Source organism: Cladophialophora psammophila (assembly GCF_000585535.1).
Source record: "Cladophialophora psammophila CBS 110553 chromosome Unknown aczJe-supercont1.7, whole genome shotgun sequence".
NCBI classification, from domain to species: Eukaryota; Fungi; Ascomycota; class Eurotiomycetes; order Chaetothyriales; family Herpotrichiellaceae; genus Cladophialophora; species Cladophialophora psammophila.
The window spans coordinates 178,060-201,170 of NW_006912928.1; the positions used below are offsets into that span (position 1 = coordinate 178,060).

General features: G+C 52.4%; 5 protein-coding genes across 5 annotated transcripts; 3 read left to right on the plus strand and 2 right to left on the minus strand.

Annotated features, from left to right (window-relative positions):
- Positions 1-1,781: 1,781 nt before the first annotated feature.
- A1O5_05072 (uncharacterized protein) lies at positions 1,782-4,286 on the plus strand (the record flags this gene model as incomplete). Its single annotated transcript, XM_007745675.1, has 1 exon — positions 1,782-4,286. One exon carries the CDS (start codon positions 1,782-1,784, stop codon positions 4,284-4,286), a length of 2,505 nt encoding a protein of 834 aa, XP_007743865.1.
- A 3,048-nt stretch (positions 4,287-7,334) lies between these two features.
- Positions 7,335-8,537, plus strand: A1O5_05073 (uncharacterized protein; the record flags this gene model as incomplete). Its single annotated transcript, XM_007745676.1, has 1 exon — positions 7,335-8,537. One exon carries the CDS (start codon positions 7,335-7,337, stop codon positions 8,535-8,537), a length of 1,203 nt encoding a protein of 400 aa, XP_007743866.1.
- Positions 8,538-11,123: 2,586 nt separating this feature from the next.
- On the minus strand, positions 11,124-13,232 carry A1O5_05074 (translation initiation factor RLI1; the record flags this gene model as incomplete). Its single annotated transcript, XM_007745677.1, has 5 exons — positions 11,124-12,316; positions 12,373-12,534; positions 12,586-12,988; positions 13,135-13,159; positions 13,213-13,232. 5 exons carry the CDS (start codon positions 13,230-13,232, stop codon positions 11,124-11,126), a joined length of 1,803 nt encoding a protein of 600 aa, XP_007743867.1.
- Positions 13,233-14,466: 1,234 nt separating this feature from the next.
- Positions 14,467-19,040, plus strand: A1O5_05075 (chromodomain-helicase-DNA-binding protein 1; the record flags this gene model as incomplete). Its single annotated transcript, XM_007745678.1, has 2 exons — positions 14,467-18,809; positions 18,860-19,040. The coding sequence occupies 2 exons, from the start codon at positions 14,467-14,469 to the stop codon at positions 19,038-19,040; spliced, it is 4,524 nt and encodes a 1,507-aa protein (XP_007743868.1).
- A 1,211-nt stretch (positions 19,041-20,251) lies between these two features.
- Positions 20,252-22,462, minus strand: A1O5_05076 (uncharacterized protein; the record flags this gene model as incomplete). Its single annotated transcript, XM_007745679.1, has 1 exon — positions 20,252-22,462. One exon carries the CDS (start codon positions 22,460-22,462, stop codon positions 20,252-20,254), a length of 2,211 nt encoding a protein of 736 aa, XP_007743869.1.
- Between the last annotated feature and the right edge of the window lie 649 nt (positions 22,463-23,111).

Sequence of the window (23,111 nt, forward strand, 5' to 3'; positions counted from 1 at the left end):
ATCTCAACTCGGCACCTCGCACATAGGTACATAGCTATTTATGTTCACGGAATACCGCAGGGAGGATGGGCGAATGCTGGGCCAATACTGGTGCTTGTACTCTGCACCATCGGTAGACGTTGGCTGCTATGTCATTGTGCAGCGGAGCCATGACTGTAGCCCCCAATCTTCCCATTGTTCAATAAGTACTAGGTAGGCACCTCATACTAAGTAGGTAACTGTTCTCTCACCGTGTGTCTCTGTCTCTAACACAGCCGAGTGACATAATGCGGTCCAAGCATCGTCGGGCTGCAATTGGTGACACTTGGTTCCACTTCTCCAGCGTTGACTCGTAGATTCGTTGGCTCGCTGACCCCTGGATTTTAGCTAGCTTCTTGTCATCGACTCGTCCCCCCCTTCAAGCCCCTGTCCGGAGTGTGCGGTGCCTTGTACCTGCAGCAGGCGCAGCCAGATGTGGAGATCAACGCCCTCCAGCTCAGCCAATCCGCGCCCCTCAAACCGACCGCATGAAACACCTCGACTAGCTCTTCTCCTGCCGTCACTCCAACCAAACCGGATTGCAGCCCTCACACAGGCCTTGGGTGTAACACGTCGAACCGGCATCCGCACGAAGAAAGGGTGTGATGTGGTGACGTGGGCATTCGTCTGGCTGCGCTCGGGCGTGTTCAAGAGGAGGCGAGAAGGAGAGGAGTAAGGGAGCAGAAGGAAAAGAGATGGGATAAGAGTCGAGAGAGCGATTCAACTCCAAGCCAGCATGGACCAGTCGTCGACCGTCCACATGGCTGGCTCAAGCTTGCTGTGCTTTGCAGGGAGCTATGTCTCTTTGGTCACTTTCCATCCATAGGCACCGCGGCTTGGAGTGTATCCGGGCCAGTCTCTGCTCACTGCCTGCGCTTCCAAAGCCTTCTTTTGTGTTTCTTTGCAACACTTGGACCTCGCTTCCCGCAGTCACAAGTGCACTAGTTGCTACTACTGCGTATGAATTCTTGCTGCCATCCTGCCTCTTTTCTCCTCCTTTGCGAACCCCCCCGTCCTCGGTCTCTTCCTCCCTCTCTCACCCAGAGTTATTGTTCACTCTCTCCCCCTTCTCGAGCTGGAGTGGCGAAAATATCTTATCCGCAAATCCCCAATTCTCTTTTTCCCCTTTGGCTAAGCCCCAGGACTGATCAACATTGCTCTGTGACAATCCCACGAGCAAAGCTATTCCACCGACCCACCCTTCGGAACAGTCCAAACCCAAAGCCCACCTGCGTTGCGCCGCGACTGAGCGCCTCTTCAAACGCAAGGGCCCTCCCTTTCTCGCGGCTTGCCCTCGCAGAACAATCTTGCACAACTCACGAGGTTGTCGGGTCGTTGTCCGGTCTCCCTCACCATCAACATCACGCCTCATTCCTCGTTGAAAACGCCCTCCACGAGATCTTCCTCCGCATCAACCTTCGCCTGTGGCAGCGAGCCTCAATCCAATCGAACTCTGACTGAAAAGACGTTTGTTTGCTTCGTCTTCCCGCCCTCCCCTCGGTGGCCCAGGCTTGACCCAACTGGATCTCAAAGACGCTCTTGCGTTCCTCGAGGATTATATAACTCCACCTTTTCAGGAACGGGCAAAACCAGACCGCGTCGACCTCCCTTGGCCGGCCGCGACCATTGCCCAGTCCGTCCCCAACCTATTTCAGAAGCCGTACAGACTATACCGTCAAGGGTTTTTCTGAGGGGAAAATGCAACTGCGACTTTGACCCTTAACCTGCACCCTGCGGTCCGGTGATCGGTCGACCCCTTGGAGATGTCAGTGCCCAAGCCTCCTGTCGCAATCAAGAATCACTGCTCCGTTATTCATGATGGAGTCATCTACGTCTATTCGCCAGACGCCTTTCAGACGTTGGCATTGAAAGAGGGGGCGAAGTGGAAAGAAGAGGCAAATGGCGTGTCAGTAACAGGGGCCATTTGTGTAAAGGGTGGAGTGGATGGCGACAACTCCAAAGCAGCCTTGTACGTCGTTGGTGGTGCAACAAATGCATCGACAACGGATTATACTGGCTTGCAGCGGTATTCGTTTGACGACAAGTCATGGCAAACTATCGTCCCTGTGGTCAACGTCACCCAGAATCGCTTAAATCATGGAGCAGCTTATATGAATGCTTCATCGACATTGGTCGTCTATGGCGGATCTCAGAATGACAACATTGGGCCGTCCTCAGAGACCTTTACAATTGGGCTATTTCCTCCCTATGAAGTGCTAGCATACAGCTCCATTGCTCCGCCAACGGTCAGTGCTTTCATGTTACCATGGAGCCAGGATCATACCCTCATGGTGGGCGGCAGCTCGACGAATGACAAAGTCTTCACATTCGGTCCTACAGATGGCTGGCAGGACTTTGGCCTGACACTGCCGGCTCCACTACCAGATCACTCAATAGCACAGAGTGCTCTATTTACCCTGGCCGACAACAGCATGATCCTACAAACATTTGATCTTGGCCAGGTACCCCCAACCGTGACGACAAATGTGTTGTTGAATCCAGGAGGTGCTCCTGCGACATTTGGCGAAACAGTGGGAGGCGGCGCAACTACGGAGACTCCCTCGCCCTCTCCGACAATTTCCTCAAAACCGAGAAGGCAAGTATCTCTCAATACTTATCCAGCCTATAACGACACTCTTGCCCCTTCTGCGTCCCGGACAAGATTTGATCTAGCACAGGGCGATGACGGACTGGTGGCTCTAGTTGGAGGTAATGATGATAATCCGGTGCTATTCTTTAATCAGTCCGGAAATGGTTGGATACCGGCGTCCCAATTTCTTGGAAAGGAACAACAGCCACTCGCTACATCGTCGAGCAGGGTACCCACACCAACTTCTTCAAACATCCCCACTTTCACTTCCACTTCTACGGCATCTCCGGCTGCATCAGGCTCCTCTGGCAACAAGAGTCAAGGATTGACTATCCTCGGTGCAGTCCTCGGCGCTATCTGTGGCCTCTTAGCCATCCTAGTTATCCTTCTTCTTTGGCTGAGATCGGTTCGAAGAAGGCGGAAGGCAGCGTCGGAGAAGCAGAATGAGTATTCGGATGACAAGAAACGAAGTGGAGATTACAACTATGAAGAAAGGGGCCTTCGTCCACTGGCAGGGGAAGGGCAGCCGATGGGAAGAAGTCCTGTTCCCTCGGCAGTCATACCAGAAGCCGACACTGCTTTCATGTTTGGGGACGGAAAACCAGGACCAGGAACCCTAATCAGACGCGTGTCTTCAGATCGAACTCCCGCTGGGTACCGCGGGTCTGGTATAGGATTTGGGCAGGCATTGTTTAAGCGCGAAAAGGAAAGGGAGAAGGAAAAGACCGGCCTGACCATCTCAAAGCCAATGATGCCGATTTTGAACGATTACAAAGAAAGTCCGAGTATTGAACTTGGGAAAGCAACCCCCCCTGGAGTGTCGCTAGGAGCTGCCGACCCCGAGAGAAAGGCATCTCAACGCAAGACTGACGAGGGATGGGGCAAATACTTCCAAAGTGAACCCCTCTCCGATAATCGATCAACGTTCTTGTCCAGGAGTTCTGGCCCAAAAAGCGGGTTTTGGCCTGGATCCGGTGTGCTGGAAACATCTACAAGGTCCCCCAAATTTATCCTTCGAGACAGTGTGGGCAATCCTCTGGAAGCGCAGAACGTGGCAGCCGGAAGTCCGAGTCTTGAACACGGACCACCAAACCCTCAGTCGAGGGGGTTGCAATCTGTTCAGGGTATGTCTGGGCAAATCTCTCATGCAAGTTCAGTGCGAACGGCAAATTCCAGCGATGATGACGACGACTATGAAGATGAGCAGGTCTTCGATGGTGCATTCTCGAGTGGAATTCCTGCCAGTGTCCATGAGTTGCCCTGGACACCGGTAGGAAATACATGGTCGGGCCCGCCCCAACGACCACTGCGGCCGCCGAGCAGTTATCTCGCGGCCCAACAAGCGCAGGTTGAGGTGCAACGTTCTCCTCCCACGGTGAGCTCGAATGAGACCAGCGATACCTCGGGGACGCTAGACTCGTCGATCCCCTCCTTCCCGATGCCCAACTCGATTCGATCCGCTCAGCCTGGAGGAAGTGAAGGAAATGTCAACAACACCACAACAATCCATCAACAGGTGACTCGACCTGGGCCTGAACAGCCAGCTCGTAGTGAATCCCACGACTACTTTAGCTATGTCCCAGGCCATGCACGCAGCAACAGTAGACAACAGCCGGATACCAACGCCAACGTCAACACGGACATGTCCTGGCTCAACCTCGGCACGCCGACCCGGTGACTATCCAGCCGGTTCTCGCAGGTACTCTACCAGTTCCTGCTCGATGACGTTGCTAGGAAGCCACCCGGCAGCAAGACGTCGCGAGTGAGTAAGGAAGATGGATCTGTTGAGGGCCAAGGTGGGGTCACCGACTCGACGACGAAAAGGCATGTGAGCTTGTTTCGAACGAAATCCATGCCAAAGAACCGCACGCATGCGTTCCATTACCCGCTCCAGGCGCTTAAAAGAGATACAATACAGGAAGAAGGATGGAAGGACAAAGTTGAGCCACCTAACATAGATAGTCCAACACTGCCTCCTCCTGTAACATTGGGGAGAGATTCTTTGAGGAGTGATGGAACGAGGGGGAGTAAGAGGCTCACTATGTGAAAGAGGGAGACGAACCGAATGATGAAGAACGGGGCAACACACGAGGGCAGTGGAAAACTCGTGTTTTCCATCCTTGTGTCCCGGCTGGTTTACGCAGCAGAGACCAATATGCACAGAGTCGATAAAGGTGCTGGGAGAGGCAGGACGCGGCTCATTTACTGCGCAAAGGGGTCCAAGATCTTTGACGACGATGATGTTTGTGTCTATGTCTGACTCATGTACTAGTGTACGATACCGCCAGAGTTGGTTTAAAGATAGGAAAGTGATAATGGTAATGATTGCTGAGTGAACGTGCTCTGTGCTCGGTACAGTCTGGAGAGCCGTTCGGAATTTCGCTTCTTGTTGCTTCAAACTTTGATCGAGGGAGTTTTGGCAAGCCTGGAGATGTCGGTCGGATTCAATGAGGTAAAAGCTACCGATGGAGGGCGAGTCGGAAGACGATTCGTCGCACTGATGGATAGCCCATTCCTTGTCCAAACAAAACATGTGATGCGAGAAATGAAGAAAAACATGCCATGTCGTTTGGCGAGCGCGAATCACAGGACAAGATCGCGGCGCGTGAATCTGTGGAGTGGTTGCTGTTTGAAGCCTGACGAGGCCTGGTCGGAGATGGCGCAACATGACATGCGGAGGGTCGATGTGGACTCGGAGACGAAGAGTCTCAACTTGGACCGCACGCCATGTCTTTGTCTTTTGTCCTGATTCTTCTTTCTCTTTTGTCTTTCTCTTTCCCGGTTGATGTGGAGAAGTTCGGCAGAATTCATGATGAACTTTGCCCAAACTTGCCGTCGAGCTGATGGAGGGATGGAGTTGTAGCGGGCATCGACGGCGAGGATGTCACAACAGCCAGGATTGATACAGCGGCGCTGTTTGTAACACGTGCCGAAGGGACAAGCGGGCGGGAGTCTGGAGGTGGAGTACCCAGTACTGGGTAGTTCCATTTGTGTAGGATGGATGTCCTTGATGGTTGATCGTGGATCAGCTGAGCGATCAGACAATGTCTTACTTCATCAGCATCGTCAGCGCCCTCATCATCATCATCTAGGTGTGACGAAAGAGACGAAGGGCTACGTCGTCTATATGTAGCAGGTAGCGAGCGTAGGCATGTACTTGGTATGAGTGTTATCGGCATTCTAACGAGGCGGATGGTGGCGTTCTGGCTATTTCGGCGGCGAGGCTGTTCTTTGCTTGTCAGGGCTCCCTCGAGGTCATCATGGCATCGAGTGTGATAGCCGTTCAACTCTTCCGGGGATGTGGCCACTCCTCCGTCTTTGCCCGTGTCCAAAAGGTTTCTTTCTTATCTCGTCGACACCCAAGATAACGAGTCCTCAGCCGGCCTTGAGGTTGTGTGGCGATCCCACCCGAGGATGAGTTTTAACATGCATTTAGAGATTTTCTAGTGTTGTCGTGGCGGCAAGTAATTCAACGTTGACCCTTTGGCTGTCATGAGGAGATGAATATTGAGGTATGTACCTACCGTAGGGCAGCTTAGTAGTTTGTTGGTGCTGGCTGCGCTGGCTGTGGCTCAGGATGCCCTTGCGATGGTGTCGAGGCCCCCTTATTGGGTGTGGAAGTGGGCAACCCATAGGCCACCAGGCCGCCCTACTAGCCTGTCGGAGTGCCGATCTTTAGCCACGCGGCATCCCCCAGAGTTCCTGCTTAGAGGCTTATCAAGTCCAGGAAAAGTGTTGGTGGGTGCTTGTGCGTGAACCCGTGATGGTCCATGGACAACATGGATCGTCTCCGACCAGCCGCTCCACCGATTTCCGGAGGGCGACTACTTGCCAGAGTCACCCACTCGGCCTGGTGGCCCTTTGCCCACTAGCCTTAGTTGTTCAGCTGGCCAATTCCAGCCGGCGCCTCGGTGGCTGATTCGGCCGTTGTTCCTCTCACCTATTTGTTACTCTCACCAGTTACGCCTTGGAACCTGCTCGTGCGCAAGGGCCACCAGGTCACTGGGCCTGGTTTTCTCTCGAGCGCCTAGCAATGCCTAGCCCAAGGTCCTCAAGCCAGAGGGCGTGGGTGAGAGACCCCCCAAAAGTTCCCCCCCCCCAAGACTTCCCATCGTACGCATCCCATTCCATCCCCATCCCCATCTCCCTCTACCCAGTACACGTCTGCATATTATTGTTACAACAAACACCCAGCATTGCCCAATCTGTCAACCAACCAAATCGGCACCTGCACAACCAGCTGCACAACCTACTTCGCCCACCCACCCCCGCTTTGTTTATCAGAACGTCCATTCACTTCCATCGTCTTGTCTTCTTCTCTTTCTTCCCTCTTCTACATCTTCCTTATCCAAAGGGAAGATTTCGCTGCAAAGGGAGACCGCCGTCCAGGTAGTCTCTTCTCGCTACGCTCACACTCAGAAGCTCACTAACACCTGCGTCGCTGACCCAAACAACCCACCTTTGGTCTGCTACCTGACCTCTGCGCAAGAACTGCCCAACCAGTGCCTCAGTCGCCACCGATCTCGATAACTGCTATCGTCGCTTCTATCTGTCGAATACCGTCGTGTGGTGAGTCACACACCTCCCTCTATATCACTCTGTCGCTCTCCCCCCCTTCCCTCTATGACGCGTCGTCTCGCCGCGACATCTCTCTTTCATGCCAGCTGACTCATAAATTCGCAAAGCATCCAACACACGATTTCCCCTTCGCAGCATAGCAAGAACAATGGCTCCGACATCTGTTTCGGCTCTGGGTATGGCCCTGAACGGCAAGTCCGCATCCGTCGACATACCAAAGCCTCGCGATGCCCTCAAAGGCCGGGACAACTTCACTGCTGTAACGGCCGGTTCCTCCTCTAAGAAGCACTCTGGCATGTTGCCAACTCCTCCAAACTCCATCTCGCCGAACCTCCCGCCGCGTGGCCATGGCCGTCGTCGAGACAGCAACCAGCATGGTCCCATGTCTCCCAAGAGCACGGCGGTGGATTCGGACATCGACTTGCAAGATGCGCCTGACAACCTGAAACCTACCGCGTTGAGCGCCGAAGCCCTTGACAGTTTGGGTGACCTGGACTCGGCTGGCGCCATCACTCCTAGCATGCTGGCAAAACACCATCTCCCCGACATCTTGTTGTCTCACGGGCCCCTGGCCATTAGGCACATCATGGGCTATTTGACAACCTCGGTGCCCGGCTTCTCGCGCATCACTTCGGCTAAAGCGCGTCGCTTGGTCGTGGCGGCCCTTGAAGGCAAAGGGGGCGGTGTGGAAGGCGCCGGCCGCGATGGGGACGTCATATTCGAGAAGGTCGGATGGGGGCGTTGGGACGCTCGGATGAAGGGTCAACCGCCGCGCGAGCGTCAAGGCGCTACCATCACTCCGCCAGGCAGTTTACCATCATCCTACTCCCAGCCAGGCCTTCAGGTACCTACCCACCGGTCCTGGCATACGGGATCTGAAAACCTGGGGACTAGCTACACCGGCAACTCCGCTGTCTTCTCCCACTCCGAAATGGAGTATGAGGATCAAGACATGCTGGAGCATGAAGCCGATAAGATGTCCTTAGACAACGACGACGATGGCTACGTCTCGTCCGTTGCCCCTGAACCTCTTGATGAAGACCTCGGAGACGGGGAGATGACGGACGAAGAGGACTGGGCCAGTATTGGAGCCGCAGCACTTCGAGCCAGATCTCTCCCCAACCAAGGCCGATCGGTTTCTGGTCCGGGCAGACTCTATCAGCCCATCGCGACATACTCTTATCGGCCAAGGTATCGCTCCAAAACGCCAGGCGATGTCGCCCACACCGCTCCAACCAAACCCATGCCAGTCAACCACTCGACGACTTTTGCATTTCCCACCGGGGCTGGCGTTAATGACTCCCAGGAACGAGCTGCAATTGAAGCTCTCCTGAGTCTGGGATCTATGTAACATTATGATGACTTTGGCAGAAACGACCGTTCCCTCCCGCTAGACGGTCCACGCGGAATTCGACCGGCATTCAATATGACACTCCCTTCTGAGGATGCACGGTACTCGAACATCGCACTCCTCGTGGCTTCTTGATGAACGTCACGAAATTTTTGGGGCGTTTTGGGAATCTTTATCACGACACCATACTCCGCTGATGAATGACCTTTTGACGACCTTGAGCCGCTGAGCTAAGCTGGCTCGGTTCGATGGATGAACCCCTTTCTCTGTTTATGTTTTCCAACAGCTGTGGAAGCTGTTATCCGACTTCACTTCTACCCTGATCGACAGCTCGATCTTTGTCTTGACGACAGCCAGCGATGCTTGGGTTCAATCCGCACGTTTTCGGCGCGGGCGCAAGGCCCTTAACTTCTTCTAGGGATATTTCATTTGTAATGCGTGTTTCAATCTATCGCTGTACAGCGGCAAATCCGACAACTATTAGGGACGAAAAGGGATGAAGAGCACACAACTCGTCTCGCAGAGGCTCTACTCGCCGGTCCTCTTTATTGATCGTACTGGGAATATGGTTCTGCGCTCTGTCATATTAGTTTATTGCACGGAGTGATGAGTTGCGTCGCCCGGAGAATTATCCTCTCTCAACCGGTATCTTGTCGTCACCACATGGTAATGGAACCGATGATGGGTATTGAGGCAAACGGTATACCTACAACAACAACTACTACATCAAAAAATTTCTTTTGTTCACAGTGAGGGATACGGCACGTCAACTCAACATGAGAAATTGAGCTGGGACTAGAATGCCCACCCAACTATCAAAGACAATCTCAGAAACACCCGAAACAAGACCAAGATATGAGGGACGAAGGACAAGCAAGAAGAAATACCTCGGACGGACAAGGAGGTGAACCTGAGACGGCACTGAGGATAGGTTAGCTTTGGAAGAGGACGTTTCGTCTTGTTTATGGTGCTGCCTTCATCTCGAGTATGGCTTTTGCGGGTGCTCTGGCTAGTCGAGCTGTTGTTTTGGCGACTCGATATCGACGCTTTGGGGATATGCATGTGCAGTATTGGGTGAGAGAGGAAGGGGATAGAGAAGGGGACAGGTGCCGAAGATGCCAGTGAGCTCGACCCCCTGCCCCCCCAAATAGGCGTGCAATGGAAGAAAGAAAGTATACGGAGCACCAAGACGAGCAAATCCAAGGTTGAAACGATTGGAATAAGATTGATAGTTTCCAGCCGATGAAGTTGGGACCAAATCAATCAATTCACAATCAGCCTTATCCATGCTGCCTTTTACCACGTCCTCGCTCTGCGTCCTCTATCGCTCCGGCTCGAGTCGAGTAGCTATCTATCTATCCCTCCAACCACTGCCCAAAGTAGCCGAAAGCAAAACAAGACACATGATCATGACCGGTAGGCAGCGCAGAGCCATACCAGGCCGCATGCTATCTCCATTCTATGTATTGAAGAGGGCAAGAAAAGGGCCGAGCATAACATCTCGGGCGGCAGGAGGCTTGGACCGGCCCGCGTCGCCCGGCCGGCCGGAACGGACGGTTGTCGGACGAGGGGGCGACGTACAATGAAAGGGTGTATCAATACCTAGATGAATTTATAAATGAATCAACGGTCGAGAACACAGGCGAATATCACTACGGATACAGTGAACACCAGACTGACGACGTCAAACTCGCCACATGGATAGTGGACTGGAGAAAAAGGGAAGAAAAGAGAAACCAAGGGAGGGGTCTCTGAGAAATAAGATACTACCGCTTCTGGAAACGATAGACAGCTATCTGCATGAGTGAATGAATGACTATGTATCGAGAAGCTTTCCACCAACACAAAGCCCTTTCTTTGCCATTGACGCGCTGCGTCGAGTTTCCCTTCTGAAATTCAAATGAGCGTAACTCGTCCTATTTCCTTCTGTCCTGGTTTCCGAGTGAAGGCAGGTATCCCTCCTTCCTATTCTGATTTGGCGGTAGGAGACCTTTCCTCGGCTGCATCATAGTCTCATGTCGTATGTCGACTCTTCAAGTCTCGCATTCACTAGCCAGAGTCGTTCAGCTCTTCCACAAAAGTGGTACTGAAATCCAAGTTGATATCGATGTGTGAAACGGCATATGCCATACCTCAATGCGCAGTTCCGTTGGCAGTGGTCGAGCTAGACTGGTCTCAAGCTGTAAATCTCACCGCTGATGACGAACTCGACTTAGAACTTAGCGTCACCAAGCAGCTGAAGGTACCTCGCAGCAAGGTGGCGCATGGGGAGAATCACATAGTGGAACAGGCCCAATTCTACCGCCACAAGCACGCACCGTCGGCCTCGTCCTCATTTTCATGGTCCTCGGCCTCATCGTCATCCGCGATGACAACTCCGCCTCGGCGCTTTTTGGCACTTTTACCCGTGCTTCTCAGCCGCGAGGCCGTCCCAGCGTCGAAAGTTTCGTCTGCGTCGTAATTCGTATCCTCGTGACGCTGACGCTGGTGGTGGCGTTCATGCTCGTTACGTTTCTCATCACGATCATTACGTTGATGATCATATTCGTTCTTAAAGATGCCCTTCGCAACAATTCATAGAAATTTTCAACTTGTTTCCTCCAGGAAGAAGTAATTCCCAGATAGCTTCTGCTCTTGGTCCAATTGGGACTGATACTTGTTGATACGCGGACGGTACGAATTGGGATCCCGGCGGAACGTGACGTCCAAGTTCTTGAGAAACTTGTTGCAGCCGGTCAGTAGGGACTCGGGGGTGTTGGCGCGGGCGTCGACAGATGGTTTGCCGTCAAACACGATGACGCGATCAGCGAGATAGGTGGCCATGATGAAGTCGTGTTCGACAACGAAGGCCGTCTTTTTGCTGTGCATGATGAACCGCTTGATCACGCGCGCGGCAATGATACGTTGCTCAGAGTCCAAGTATGCAGAAGGCTCGTCAATCAAGTAAATGTCTGCGGGGAGACCGAGCGCCAAGACAATGGCCACACGTTGCAATTCACCCCCGGACAGATTCTGAACTTCTTGATCGATGAAGTCGTCGATCTTGAGAGGCTTGTAGACGTCGGTCTGGAACTGTGGGTTTAAAAAGGAGGCCTTGATTCGCTTGAAGAAGAGCTGACGGACCGTGCCCTGGAATTTGGGCGTAATCTTCTGTGGCTTCATCGAAATGTTCATGGCCGGGACCTTCTGGGTGCCATCAGGCTTCTCCACGCCCGCGAGCAACTTACAGAAGGTGGTTTTACCAGTACCATTTTCGCCCATCATGACGATGATTTCGGAGTCGGTGAACTTTCCTTTTTCGATCTTCAAATGAAACGAGCCGAGGGTCTTCTCCATGGAGGGGTATTCAAAGGCACGGGCTTTGTCGACCATATAATCTTCACCAGCTTCAGCGATGCGGAAAGTTAAGCTTTCCTCACGGAAACGCAAGTTCTCAGTGGGGATATTGCCATCGAGGAAGATGTTGATGCCTTCTCGAACCGAGGCAGGAAGAGTAACCACTCCATACACAGCAGGTCTGCCGTAGAGGACACAGATGAAGTCAGAGAGGTAGTCGAGGACTGACAGATCGTGTTCGACGACAATGACATAGTCATCCGGCCGGAGTAGTTCACGAATAGTCCTGGCGGCGCTGAGACGTTGTTTGACATCTAGGTATGACGAGGGTTCATCAAACATGTACACATCCGCCTTTTGGACGCAAACGAGGGCGATAGCAAACCGCTGCAGCTCCCCACCTGAGAGAAGACCAATCTCTCGGTCGAAAACAGCATTCAGCTCTGCAAGGGTCGTTAGCACTTTCTTCTGTTAGTTTGTCAAGTTGCTTGTCCCTCACCGAGTACATCCATGATATGGTCGAGATTGCCCATCTCGGACTTGGCTTCGATAAGCGGCTTGACAGTCTTGACAGGTCCCTTGATGGCTCGTGGAAGTTGGTCCACGTACTGTGGCTTGACAATGGCCTTCAGGTTGTCTTCGAGCACCTTTGTGAAATAGTCTGTTTGCCCGGATTAGAAGTCGGTCCACAAGGAGACCATGTATTGCTCACTCTGCAATTCGGATCCACGGAAGTATCTCAAAATCTCTTCCCAGTCCGGTGGATTGTCATATCGCCCCAGATTCGGCTTCAACTTGCCACTCAGAATCTTCAAGGCCGTACTCTTTCCTATACCGTTTGTCCCCACCAATCCCAGAACCTGACCCGGCCGTGGCATAGGCAGTCTGTGCAACTTGAAGCTGTTTGCCGAATACCGGTGGGTGACTTGAGTTTCAAGATTTGTTGGCAGGTTGATGATGTGAATGGCACCAAACGGGCATTTCTTGGGACAGATACCGCAACCGATGCACAGTAGTTCCGAGATGTAGGCGATTTTGGACTCGGGAGTGACTTCAATGCAGAGTTTACCCGTTCGGACGACGGGGCACGACTTCTTGCATTCTTGACGGCATTTCTGGTGGCAGCGTCAGCCCTTCTTCTCTCCAGGGATTTGGTTGTCGGTGGTGGTTTGGCTCACTTTTGGCTTGCACTGCGGGGCAGAAAATCGACTTGTTAGCGACGAACACCCTCGAAGCACAGACGAACAGAGACCATCCTCACCTTGTCGCTATTGACAATAGCAATTCTAGGCGAGTGGTTAGCCGACAGTCGTCTAGAAGCCGCAAAATAAGAGCATACCTGGTCAATTTGTCCGCCATTATGACTTGGTCGAGGGCGAATTGGTTCGTCGGAGGACGCTGTAGCAGGTGGGTGAATAAAAGGAAAGGGCTCTGTGGGAAGAAGATGGTTCTGAATAGGTCTATATGAATGAGTCACCGACAACAATAGCGGCAGTCGAAGAGCTGGCCGGGTGGCTATCGTGGTTTGTTGAGAATGCGGTGAATGAGTGAGTGAATCGAAGAACAAGGTGCTCGACTGCCTGAATGTGAGTGAATTGGTGAATAACACCCACACAAGAGTCAGAGCCTGACGAAAAATCAAAATTCCTGGGGCCGTGATTGGGCCAGGCGCCCATCTCCCGCCTGACCTACCCATTCAGGTGCCATGGTAGCCCAGGCGAGCCCCAAGCAGGCCCTAAGCAGGCCCTCTCGGCGTGTGAATGGCGTTTGGATGGGCCAGTCGGACCAAAGTCCCTCCCTAAGCCTAACCAAACCTATGTACCTTGTATGGAGCAGCAAGTCCTTCCCTGCCGCTGCCCTGTCTGCCCTGTCAGTCAAACTGCGCTTGCACTTCCTTCTTACTTTTTACCCCAAAGCCTCGTCCCTCTCGTCTCGTGTGAGCCCATATTTCTCTCCATCCACATCCACACCACTCCTCCCACTCGACCTCTATATACAACTTCTGATACGAACATAACCGAATTCCAGGTGCCTTATGGGCTCTGTCCATTGATGATGGAGTGTAAGTCATCTCGTTGTCGTGCTGATTTTTGGTTGTTGTATTTCCAGACTCGGTTCCCGTTCCTCTGATCGGCGGCTGCTCGGCCTCGTCTTCAAGCTCAGCGTTCGCCGGTCAAGTTCAATATATCTCGTCTAGAGAGATCCTGCGACTTGTCGAAAATGCCATAAGCAGTTCTTCTGTGCTCTCCAAGACCGTCTTTGGCCGAGATTCGGTTGGGAAAGCCGCGCGAGAGTCACCCGACTTTTGCACACCTAAATCATCTCGTCGCCTTCCAACTTCATCGAATCCATCTTATATTGCCCATTGCTCATCTCACAAGCACTCTACATTTGGTCCTTGAAGCTTTTCTGAATCGCGAAAGTCCAAATTACCCGGTCCCGCGGCTTTTTTAGTACTGGTCTCCTCCATGTGTGGCCGACCTTGCTGACGCTGTCTCTTACAGCCTCCGGTACCCTCGCCGCACCTCAACCTCCCTCAATATCCGAACCCTCACCATCTTCTGAACCTCCTCCGTCACCGCCTGCCACCGCAATGCAGAACGGCGCCAAGTACTCCGACAGTGAGAGCGAACTGTCAGAGCCCGCGGAGCCTGTTGCTGCCGGAGCCTCGCCGTCACATGTCGACAACGAGGATGACGATGAACCCATGCAAGATCATGACGAACCCAGCTCAGATGAGCCTGATGCTGAAGGTGACGCCGATTATGAGATGGATATCTCCATACGCGCAAACGGTGCGCAAGCGGACGAGAACCACTCTTCCTCGGATGATTCCATTAGACCCGCCAAGAGGAAGGCACATCCAGTCGAAGAAGATGACTACATTCGGAATAACCCAGAAATGTATGGGTTGAGGCGAAGTGGGAGGGCTCGACACGTTCAAAACATGGCAGAATCCTCCGAGGAGCATGACTCGGACTCGGACGTTGTTGCTCCCCCCCGGAAGCGGGCGCGTCACATTTCTCAACGCTCGTCGAAGCAGCCTACTCCTATCGTCGAGTCTCCTACTGACTCTGACGATTCCGATGCTTACGGCGGCCGACGTGCAAAGCTGTCCAAGAAGCAACGCCGAAGATTGTTACAGTCTGCCGAAAGCCTGACGCCTCAACACGCTGAAATCCGCTTCTCCACTCGTCGAGCTGCTAAAGTATCTACATATAATGAAGATGACGATGATGACATGTTCGAAGAGGACGATCCTGAGACAATGACTCCCAACTATTGGATAAACGGTCAAGACGACAACTCCCCGGCCATTGACATTGTCTTGAACCATCGTCTTAAGGCCGATGTTACCACCCCGACGCGCTCAAAGGACGAGTACGAATATCTCATCAAATGGCAGCAGAAAGCCTATTATCATGCTACATGGGAAACTGTTGAGTCACTTGCTGGCGTCCGGAGCGTCCGGCGATTGGAAAACTATGTCAAGAAGACCCTGATGGAGGATATTCGCATTCAGACTGACCCCAATATCGCCCCAGAAGATAAAGAAAAGTGGATTCTGGACCGTGAGCAGTACATTGATGCCCTAGATGATTACAAGAAGGTGGAACGAGTCATTGGAGATCGCGATGGTGAAGAAGGCACTGAGTACTATGTCAAGTGGAAAGGCCTCTTTTATGACCAAGCTACCTGGGAGGCGTCGAGCTTGATTAGCCTGATTGCGCAGAACGAGATCGACAGATATATCAACCGCAGACGAGAAGAGTTCAAGTCCAGTCCGACGGAGAGCAATCCTTCGACTCGGTCACCCTTTCAACCGGTCCGGGATCAGCCATCATACATCAAGGGTGGCACATTGCGAGATTTCCAGATGACTGGCTTGAACTTCCTAGCATACAACTGGGTCAAAGGGAAGAATGTCGTCCTAGCGGACGAGATGGGTCTTGGAAAGACTGTGCAAACTGTTGCATTCCTGAGTTGGCTTCGACATGACCGTGGTCAACAGGGACCATTCCTTGTCACCGTCCCGCTGTCGACCATGCCGGCCTGGGCAGAAACCTTCGACCTATGGGCGCCTGATATCAACTACGTGGTCTACAACGGCAATCAAACCGCTCGGAATATCATCAAAGATTACGAGCTATTGCCGGATGGGAACTTCCGCCATCCACGCTTTCATGTCCTCCTGACAACGTACGAGTATGTGCTACAAGATGCGCCGTTCTTGAGTCAGATTAAATGGCAATTTATGGCTGTGGATGAAGCTCACCGTCTGAAGAATCGTGATTCTCAGCTGTACGACCGGTTACGGGAATTCAAAGCTCCAGCTCGACTACTTATCACTGGCACTCCAGTACAGAACAATCTCGGGGAGCTTTCTGCATTGTTTGATTTCTTGAATCCCGGTGTTGTCAACATCGACGAGAACATGGACCTCACCAACGAGGAGGCAAGTGCTAAAATCGCTAAGCTCACCGAGGACATTAAGCCATACATGCTTCGACGGACTAAGCAGAAAGTTGAGAAAGACCTGCCGCCGAAGACTGAAAAGATCATTCGCGTTGAATTATCGGACATCCAGCTTGAATATTACAAAAATATCCTGACCAAGAATTATGCTGCCCTCAACCAAGGCGCTAGGGGTCAGAAACAATCACTCCTGAACATTATGATGGAGCTGAAGAAGGCCAGCAATCATCCATTCATGTTTCCTACTGCCGAGGAACGCCTTGTCCCCGAAGGCGCTCGACGTGAGGAAGTATTGCGTGCTCTCGTCACAAGTAGTGGCAAGATGATGCTTCTTGATCAACTTCTCACCAAGCTCAAACGTGACGGCCATCGTGTCTTGATTTTCAGCCAGATGGTCAGGATGCTCGACATCCTCGGAGACTATATGGATTATCGAGGTCATGCTTATCAGCGTCTTGACGGCACTATCGCGGCTGCTCCTCGCCGCATCGCCATCGATCATTTTAATGCTCCAGACAGCACCGATTTCTGTTTCTTGCTCTCCACCCGAGCTGGTGGTCTAGGGATCAACCTTATGACTGCCGACACGGTCATCATCTTCGACTCCGATTGGAACCCACAGGCGGACTTGCAAGCGATGGCCCGAGCTCACCGGATTGGCCAAGTCAGGCCAGTCAGTGTGTACCGCTTGGTCTCCAAGGAGACCATCGAGGAAGAAATTCTCGAGCGTGCCAGAAATAAATTGATGCTGGAATTCTTGACTATACAACGCGGTGTCACCGACAAGGAGACGCAGGCTCGACGCAATGCCTTGGTCGGTGAACCAGGCAGCTCTAGTGAAATCTCAAGAATTCTCAAGAAACGTGGTCAGAAGATGTTTGAGCAAACTGACAACCAGAAAAAGCTCGAAGAGCTGGATCTCGATGCTGTGCTCAACAACGCCGAAGACTACAAAGTTGAGCAGCCGGACGGCACCGACGCCGATGGCGGAGAAGAATTCCTGCGAAGCTTTGACTTCGTTGATGTCAAGGTTGATGAGCTTTCATGGGACGACATCATCCCCAAAGAACAGTTAAATGAGATTAAGAAAGAGGAGCAACGAAAGGCGGATGAAAAGTTTCTTGCCGAGGTCATTGAACAGAACAAACCTCGAAGCCGCAATCACCAAGTGGAAGATCGCGAAGCGCGCAAGGCTCGGCGCCAGGAGCAGCGTCACAAAGATATTGATTCAGAGAGCGAATCCGACGAAGGTCCCAAGGCGGACCCCGCACGACCGTTAAGTGAGCGTGAATATCGATACCTCATCAAAGGCCATCTCCGCTACGGCTCTATCGACGACCGCCAAGAAGAGTTTTTGGCCGAAGCTCGTCTCCGAGGTAGAGACCTCAACGTTGTCAAGGCTGCGATGAAAGAAGTCTGGGACAAATCCGAGGAGCTCTTCAAAGAAGAACAGAAACGGATGGCCGAGTTGGAGCGGACATCGAACCGGCCAATCACCAAGAAAGACAAGAAAGCAGTCCTGTTCGAGTTACATGGCGTCAAACGAATCAATGCTGAGACCATTCTTGAACGGCCTGGAGAAATGCGTCTTCTCCGAGAGGTCACTTCAAAAGACGCAGACTTCAAATCGTTCCGCATTCCTGAAGCGACGAAAGCCGCTGGATACTCCTGCCCATGGGGTGCCAGAGAAGACGGGATGCTCTGTGTGGGTATTGCTAGACATGGTTACGGAGCATGGGAGAAGATCCGTGACGATCCAGATCTTGGCTTAAAGGACAAATTTTTCCTGGAAGAGCACCGAGTCGACAAGAAAGCAGAACGCGAGAGGATGGATGACAAAAATGCCAAATCTCCCGGTGCAGTCCACCTTGTTCGCCGCGCTGATTACCTCCTTTCTGTTTTAAAGAGCAAATATGCAGACGATCCAGCAGCCAAACGAGCGGTTGAGAACCACCACCGCAACAACAAGAAGTACCACCCCGACAAACCTGCCGGATCTCCCGCTTCTGTTGTCAATCGCAAAGCACATCGCGAATCCGAGAAACCTCGACACAGAGCTGTCAGCCAGACTCATCGCGAGAGTTCTGAAAGATATGGGACTCCGAAGTCCGAGGGTCGGCACAGCCATGTCAAGCATGAAAGTGAGAATAGAGAACATAAAGAGCGCAGACACCGTGATGAACATGCTCACTCCTCTCACCATCGGCACGGCAGTGATCACCGACGAAGTGAAAATCCCTCCAATGCCGCCTCGTCGGAAGTTGATCCTCTGTTGGACATGTTGTTCAAGCCTGTTAGGGAAAGCTTGAGAAAGATCAAAGCTACAACAAAGAGCGCCATACCAGATGGACAAACCAGAGCGAATGAATTACGAGTCCTGCTCAAGCAGATTGGAAATTTCATCACCGATCAAGTCGCCGAACTCGACGACAATCAAGAGTCTGTGGAGAAGCGCTTCTGGTGAGTGCCGTTGATGACCGTGCTGCCTCGGTTTAGCTAACTCGTCGCAGGGACTATGCCGCCACATATTGGCCTAACAAGGGCATAAAAGGTAAAGAGCTCCAAAACATCCACGGCAAGATTGTTGCGTCAGACAATAAGCTTGCAGGCGAAGGTTCGCCCAACGACGAGTCGAGTAATGTTGACGGTCGAGCGACGAACGGGAGTTATCAGACTTCACCTCCGCGTTAGGAAGCGGAGGTTATCTTGAGTATACCCAGATGGGTGGTGCGTTCACGGCTGTAAGATACGCAGATATGGGTATCAGAAGAATTTTGTGCCTGCTTGGCTGGGCATTGCATTTTGCATTTACAGCAGGAAATACATATGGGAAGGGGCATTTACTTCAGAAAAGAAAATATTGCTTAACCAGGTTATATTTATGTCGATGGGGTCAGTCAGAAGAGGTTATTGACAGTGTCGGACATGGAGGAGACTCTGCAGCCTCATTGAAAGATGGAATAAGACAGGGCCAGCATGTCTTTGAGAAAGGAAGTGGGAGAGCGAATTTGACCAGGGAATCATCTATCATGCTTTCGGCGCGAGACTGGCACGACTTGTTATTTTGTCGTCGCTTTTCCGGGATTCAATGACAGGCTGGCGTTGAACTGGATTGGACAAAAGTCATTCGGCATGCAGCGACTGCCCAAGCGAGGAGTACTGGAGTTCACACGAAGACAAAGACTTTTTGGGGTGTTTGAGGGGGGGGGGAAAGACAAAGGGCCGAAATGAGGTGCAGGAGATCTACAATACGATCTTGCTGGGGGAGTGGAGACAGCATTGCGAACGAGGCTATGGTGATGGGATCGAACGGCCGTGGGACATGTACACTCTCAAGAATGACGACAACTTGGGCGTGGGAGATAAATCCAAGGAATGCAAGCTGGCACGTTACAGTCTTGTGGGATGAATATGGAATTGCCTACTTGGTCGCTTGCAGCCGAGTATCCAAAGTGGCAGGCTACTGCTGAGAATGATGCTATACATCATCTTCACCGGTGGATGCTTCAGACAGCCATTTGGACCCTTTATTCCTCTAGTATTCATGACACAAATTATCACTTTCATCTTTGGCCTTTAGACCCAGGTTCCAGAGAAGAGGGTTTGGCTCAATATGGCTAGGGACTATGTAGCGTGTTGGCTTCCTGTTCTTCCCTGTCTCCGATTCATGTTACAATAACAGTGGGAGCTCAAAAGAAGAGCCGGGTCACAACTTCAGTCCTCGTTCCGCACGTCCGTCTAACGTCGAAGCATGGTATATCAAACAGGTCCATACACCAGAACACCATGAAAACCACCTCCCAGCCCCCATTCGTCGATATCCAGCCTTAGACTCCAAGCAATGAAACCCCCGTTCTTCGACCATTCCTCTTTTCTCCTTCCTCTCCTAATCGGCAATCCGCTCAAGCCTTCAGCCTCCTCTCTTCACATCCTCCACAAACCGCGCGTTCCTCCACTTTTCGCATAATACCCTTTCTCTTCTCCTTGTCCGTCGGTTCCACACGCACCTCTCTGACGAAGAATCTTCCCTCGTCGCCAAATCCACCGCCGCACTCGCAGCACACGAAACAGGTTCCATGCCATTTCCCACCCAACGCCTCTACCGTGATCTCGTCCAGGATTGGTAGTCTACAGCCACGACAGCGGGCGGATGTGCGTTTCGTGTGGCACCGCACGCAATACGCGTATCCGTCATTTCCTTCCACGAAGGGCGTAGTGGAAGAAAATGGATCTCCGCATTCCGCACAGAAAAAGTGATCGACGTGATAGCTGTGACCGCACGCAATAACGATTTCTCCCTCAATTGGGGTTTTGCAGCTTCGGCACCGAGGAGAGAAGAACTCATGGAAATCTAGATGGCAGTAAAATCTCAGGGGCTCGTTCTCGAGAAGGGCAAGTTGGTCTGGCGTGAGAACCGAAGGGCTTGTGGGATCAAGGTCAGAAGTCGAGGAAATGCCCAGGCGGGAGAGACGAGACGAGTCGGGCTCCGGGTAGAAAGAGACACACTCCAGCGGAGTGGCGCAGTGCTGACAAGTGAAGCATTCGGGATGGAAGCGGGCTTGGAGATCGCGGGGATTGGAGCCGGAGGCGGTCACAACGCGGCCGGAGATGGGGAGGGCACAGCTGGAACAGGAGACAGTGGGCATAGATTGTCGAGAGGCAAGCCAAGGAAGGCGCTGTGAGGGAGTCTTGACGACAGTGCTGCTGGAATTCTTCGGTGTGGACGTTAAGTGCTTTGACAATGGTCTAGATGTTGTCGGTGCAGGATGGGATTCATCTGGAAGGTTGATTGTGGGCACAGTACAAGAGGCATCGTCTTCCTGGATATTGATGACTGAGATCTCTGGCTTTTCGTCTGGGAGATTGATGGTAGGCACGACAGGAGCAGACACCGAGGCTACTGGTACAGTGGGCGCCGGGTTGGGCAATGGTCGCACTGCAGGTGATTCTGTCAGCATCGCGACCGGTTTCTCAATATCTTCGCTTGTTCTCGGTGAATCACTCGGACGTTTCCATGCTGGATCGAAACTGACAATGGGCCGGCCGAGTTGATCACTGACAGCGGTTGGTGTGGGAAGATTAGGACTCCGATCTTTCCTCTTCATACTTGTTGCTGCTCGAATTTCCTCGCTCCGAATCTCTAAAGTGCCGGTGGAAGCGGGTGTGTCAACTTCTTCGATCACATCAACGGCAGGCGCCCGCGGAGGTGTGTTTTCTGTGTACTCTGCTTTGCGTGACCGAGTCGGTGGATTCCTATGGATCTCGAAGCGGTCGAACTTCTTGCCATCGGGGACCTGTGCTGTATCCTCTGGCTTTTCGGAGGTTTTCGTTCTCAGCCAGGGGAGTTTGTTGCGTGATTTAACCCTCAAAGGAAGATCCACGCTAGGAGGCGGGATGGGTGGTCTTGACATATCCTCGTCGGGTTCTGGTTCTTCATATATCTTGTTGTTCGGGGTTGGAAACGAGACCTTCCTGGAACCACTGACCTGACGGTGTCCACTGCTTTGTCGTTCCTCTCTCGACTTCAAATCCGGGTTTCGATACGGAGCCACTTTTTCTTCTTCTGCAGCTTTGGGGTATTGATGCTTCCAGACCAGTTCGGCAGCCTCGTCTTTGGCAGCCTCGTAAATCCTTCGTTCCTCATCCTTTTGATCGATGCGCTCCAACGCTTCCCGTATGCTGTGTGCCTCCTCTTTTTCCAGTTTCCGCGTAACGGACTCGACATAGCCTCCTTCCTGTGCAATCTGGGGGACATGGATAGTGGCTGTCGGAGAAACCTTCCTTCCCCCGGTCAAGATCGGTCGCTCGTTGTCCGGAGGTTGTGCCAGCGGCCGGCCCTTGGATGTGGAAGAGAAAGACATGGACTTTTGCATGGTCGGAAGGACATTTTCAGCATCATTCAGTATATCGCCTTGCTTTGAGCCGATCGTCGGGGCTGAGTCGGACCGCGCCAACGAAGACTGGGACGTCAAGGAGCCATAATTCCTGGATGGAAATGGAGCAGGTCTGGACCCGGTTGGTCTAGCGGGACGATTGTTCCTGAGATTGTCGAGATAGGTGGCTGGGAGTCTATGTGAGTACTTTGATTTAAAGGGAGGCTCTCGTGGAGGCATCGTTTTGGGCTTCTTGGAGAACTGGAGCAGGGAACGGGCGATGGTACAAAGTGACACCTACATTTCTGTTCAGCAGTCATGCATGTGGGTTGAGGCGGAGAGACTTTTCTGCCGCCCACACTGCTTCTCTTGTGAAACATGGTTGTGTGTTCTGTTGAAGTTCGAACTGAGATGGCTTCACCGCATATGCACCAATTTGAGATGTGTACTTCGTATGGATCTTGACGCCCAACTTCACAGCAGTACGAAGTAGGAACAAACGCAGCGTACGTCACAGTATAGACAGATGAGAGCTGAATTGACACAGAGGATACTAAAACACACAGTTCACCAGTCAGTACTCGATCGATGATGCGATAATAATGTCCTGAACTGCTGACGGTCAGTGCGATTGAGAACTGTCAACTGTGCGCAGCCGAGCGCAGGCGGGTGACAGCGCAGCGAAGCGCCCTTTTTTTTTTGTTTGGGCTGCGCGGTTGAGACGACAACCACTCACTCATCATCTCCACCTGCTGGGCATCAAGGCGTCCAGGCCACCAGGTATCACCCCCTCACACCTCAAGCATTCAGCTCGCCAGGTCAACCGTCATGACATCGACAACCCCTCTTTTCCCCTTCTCACGGGAATGAATTGATCAAATGTCTGTTT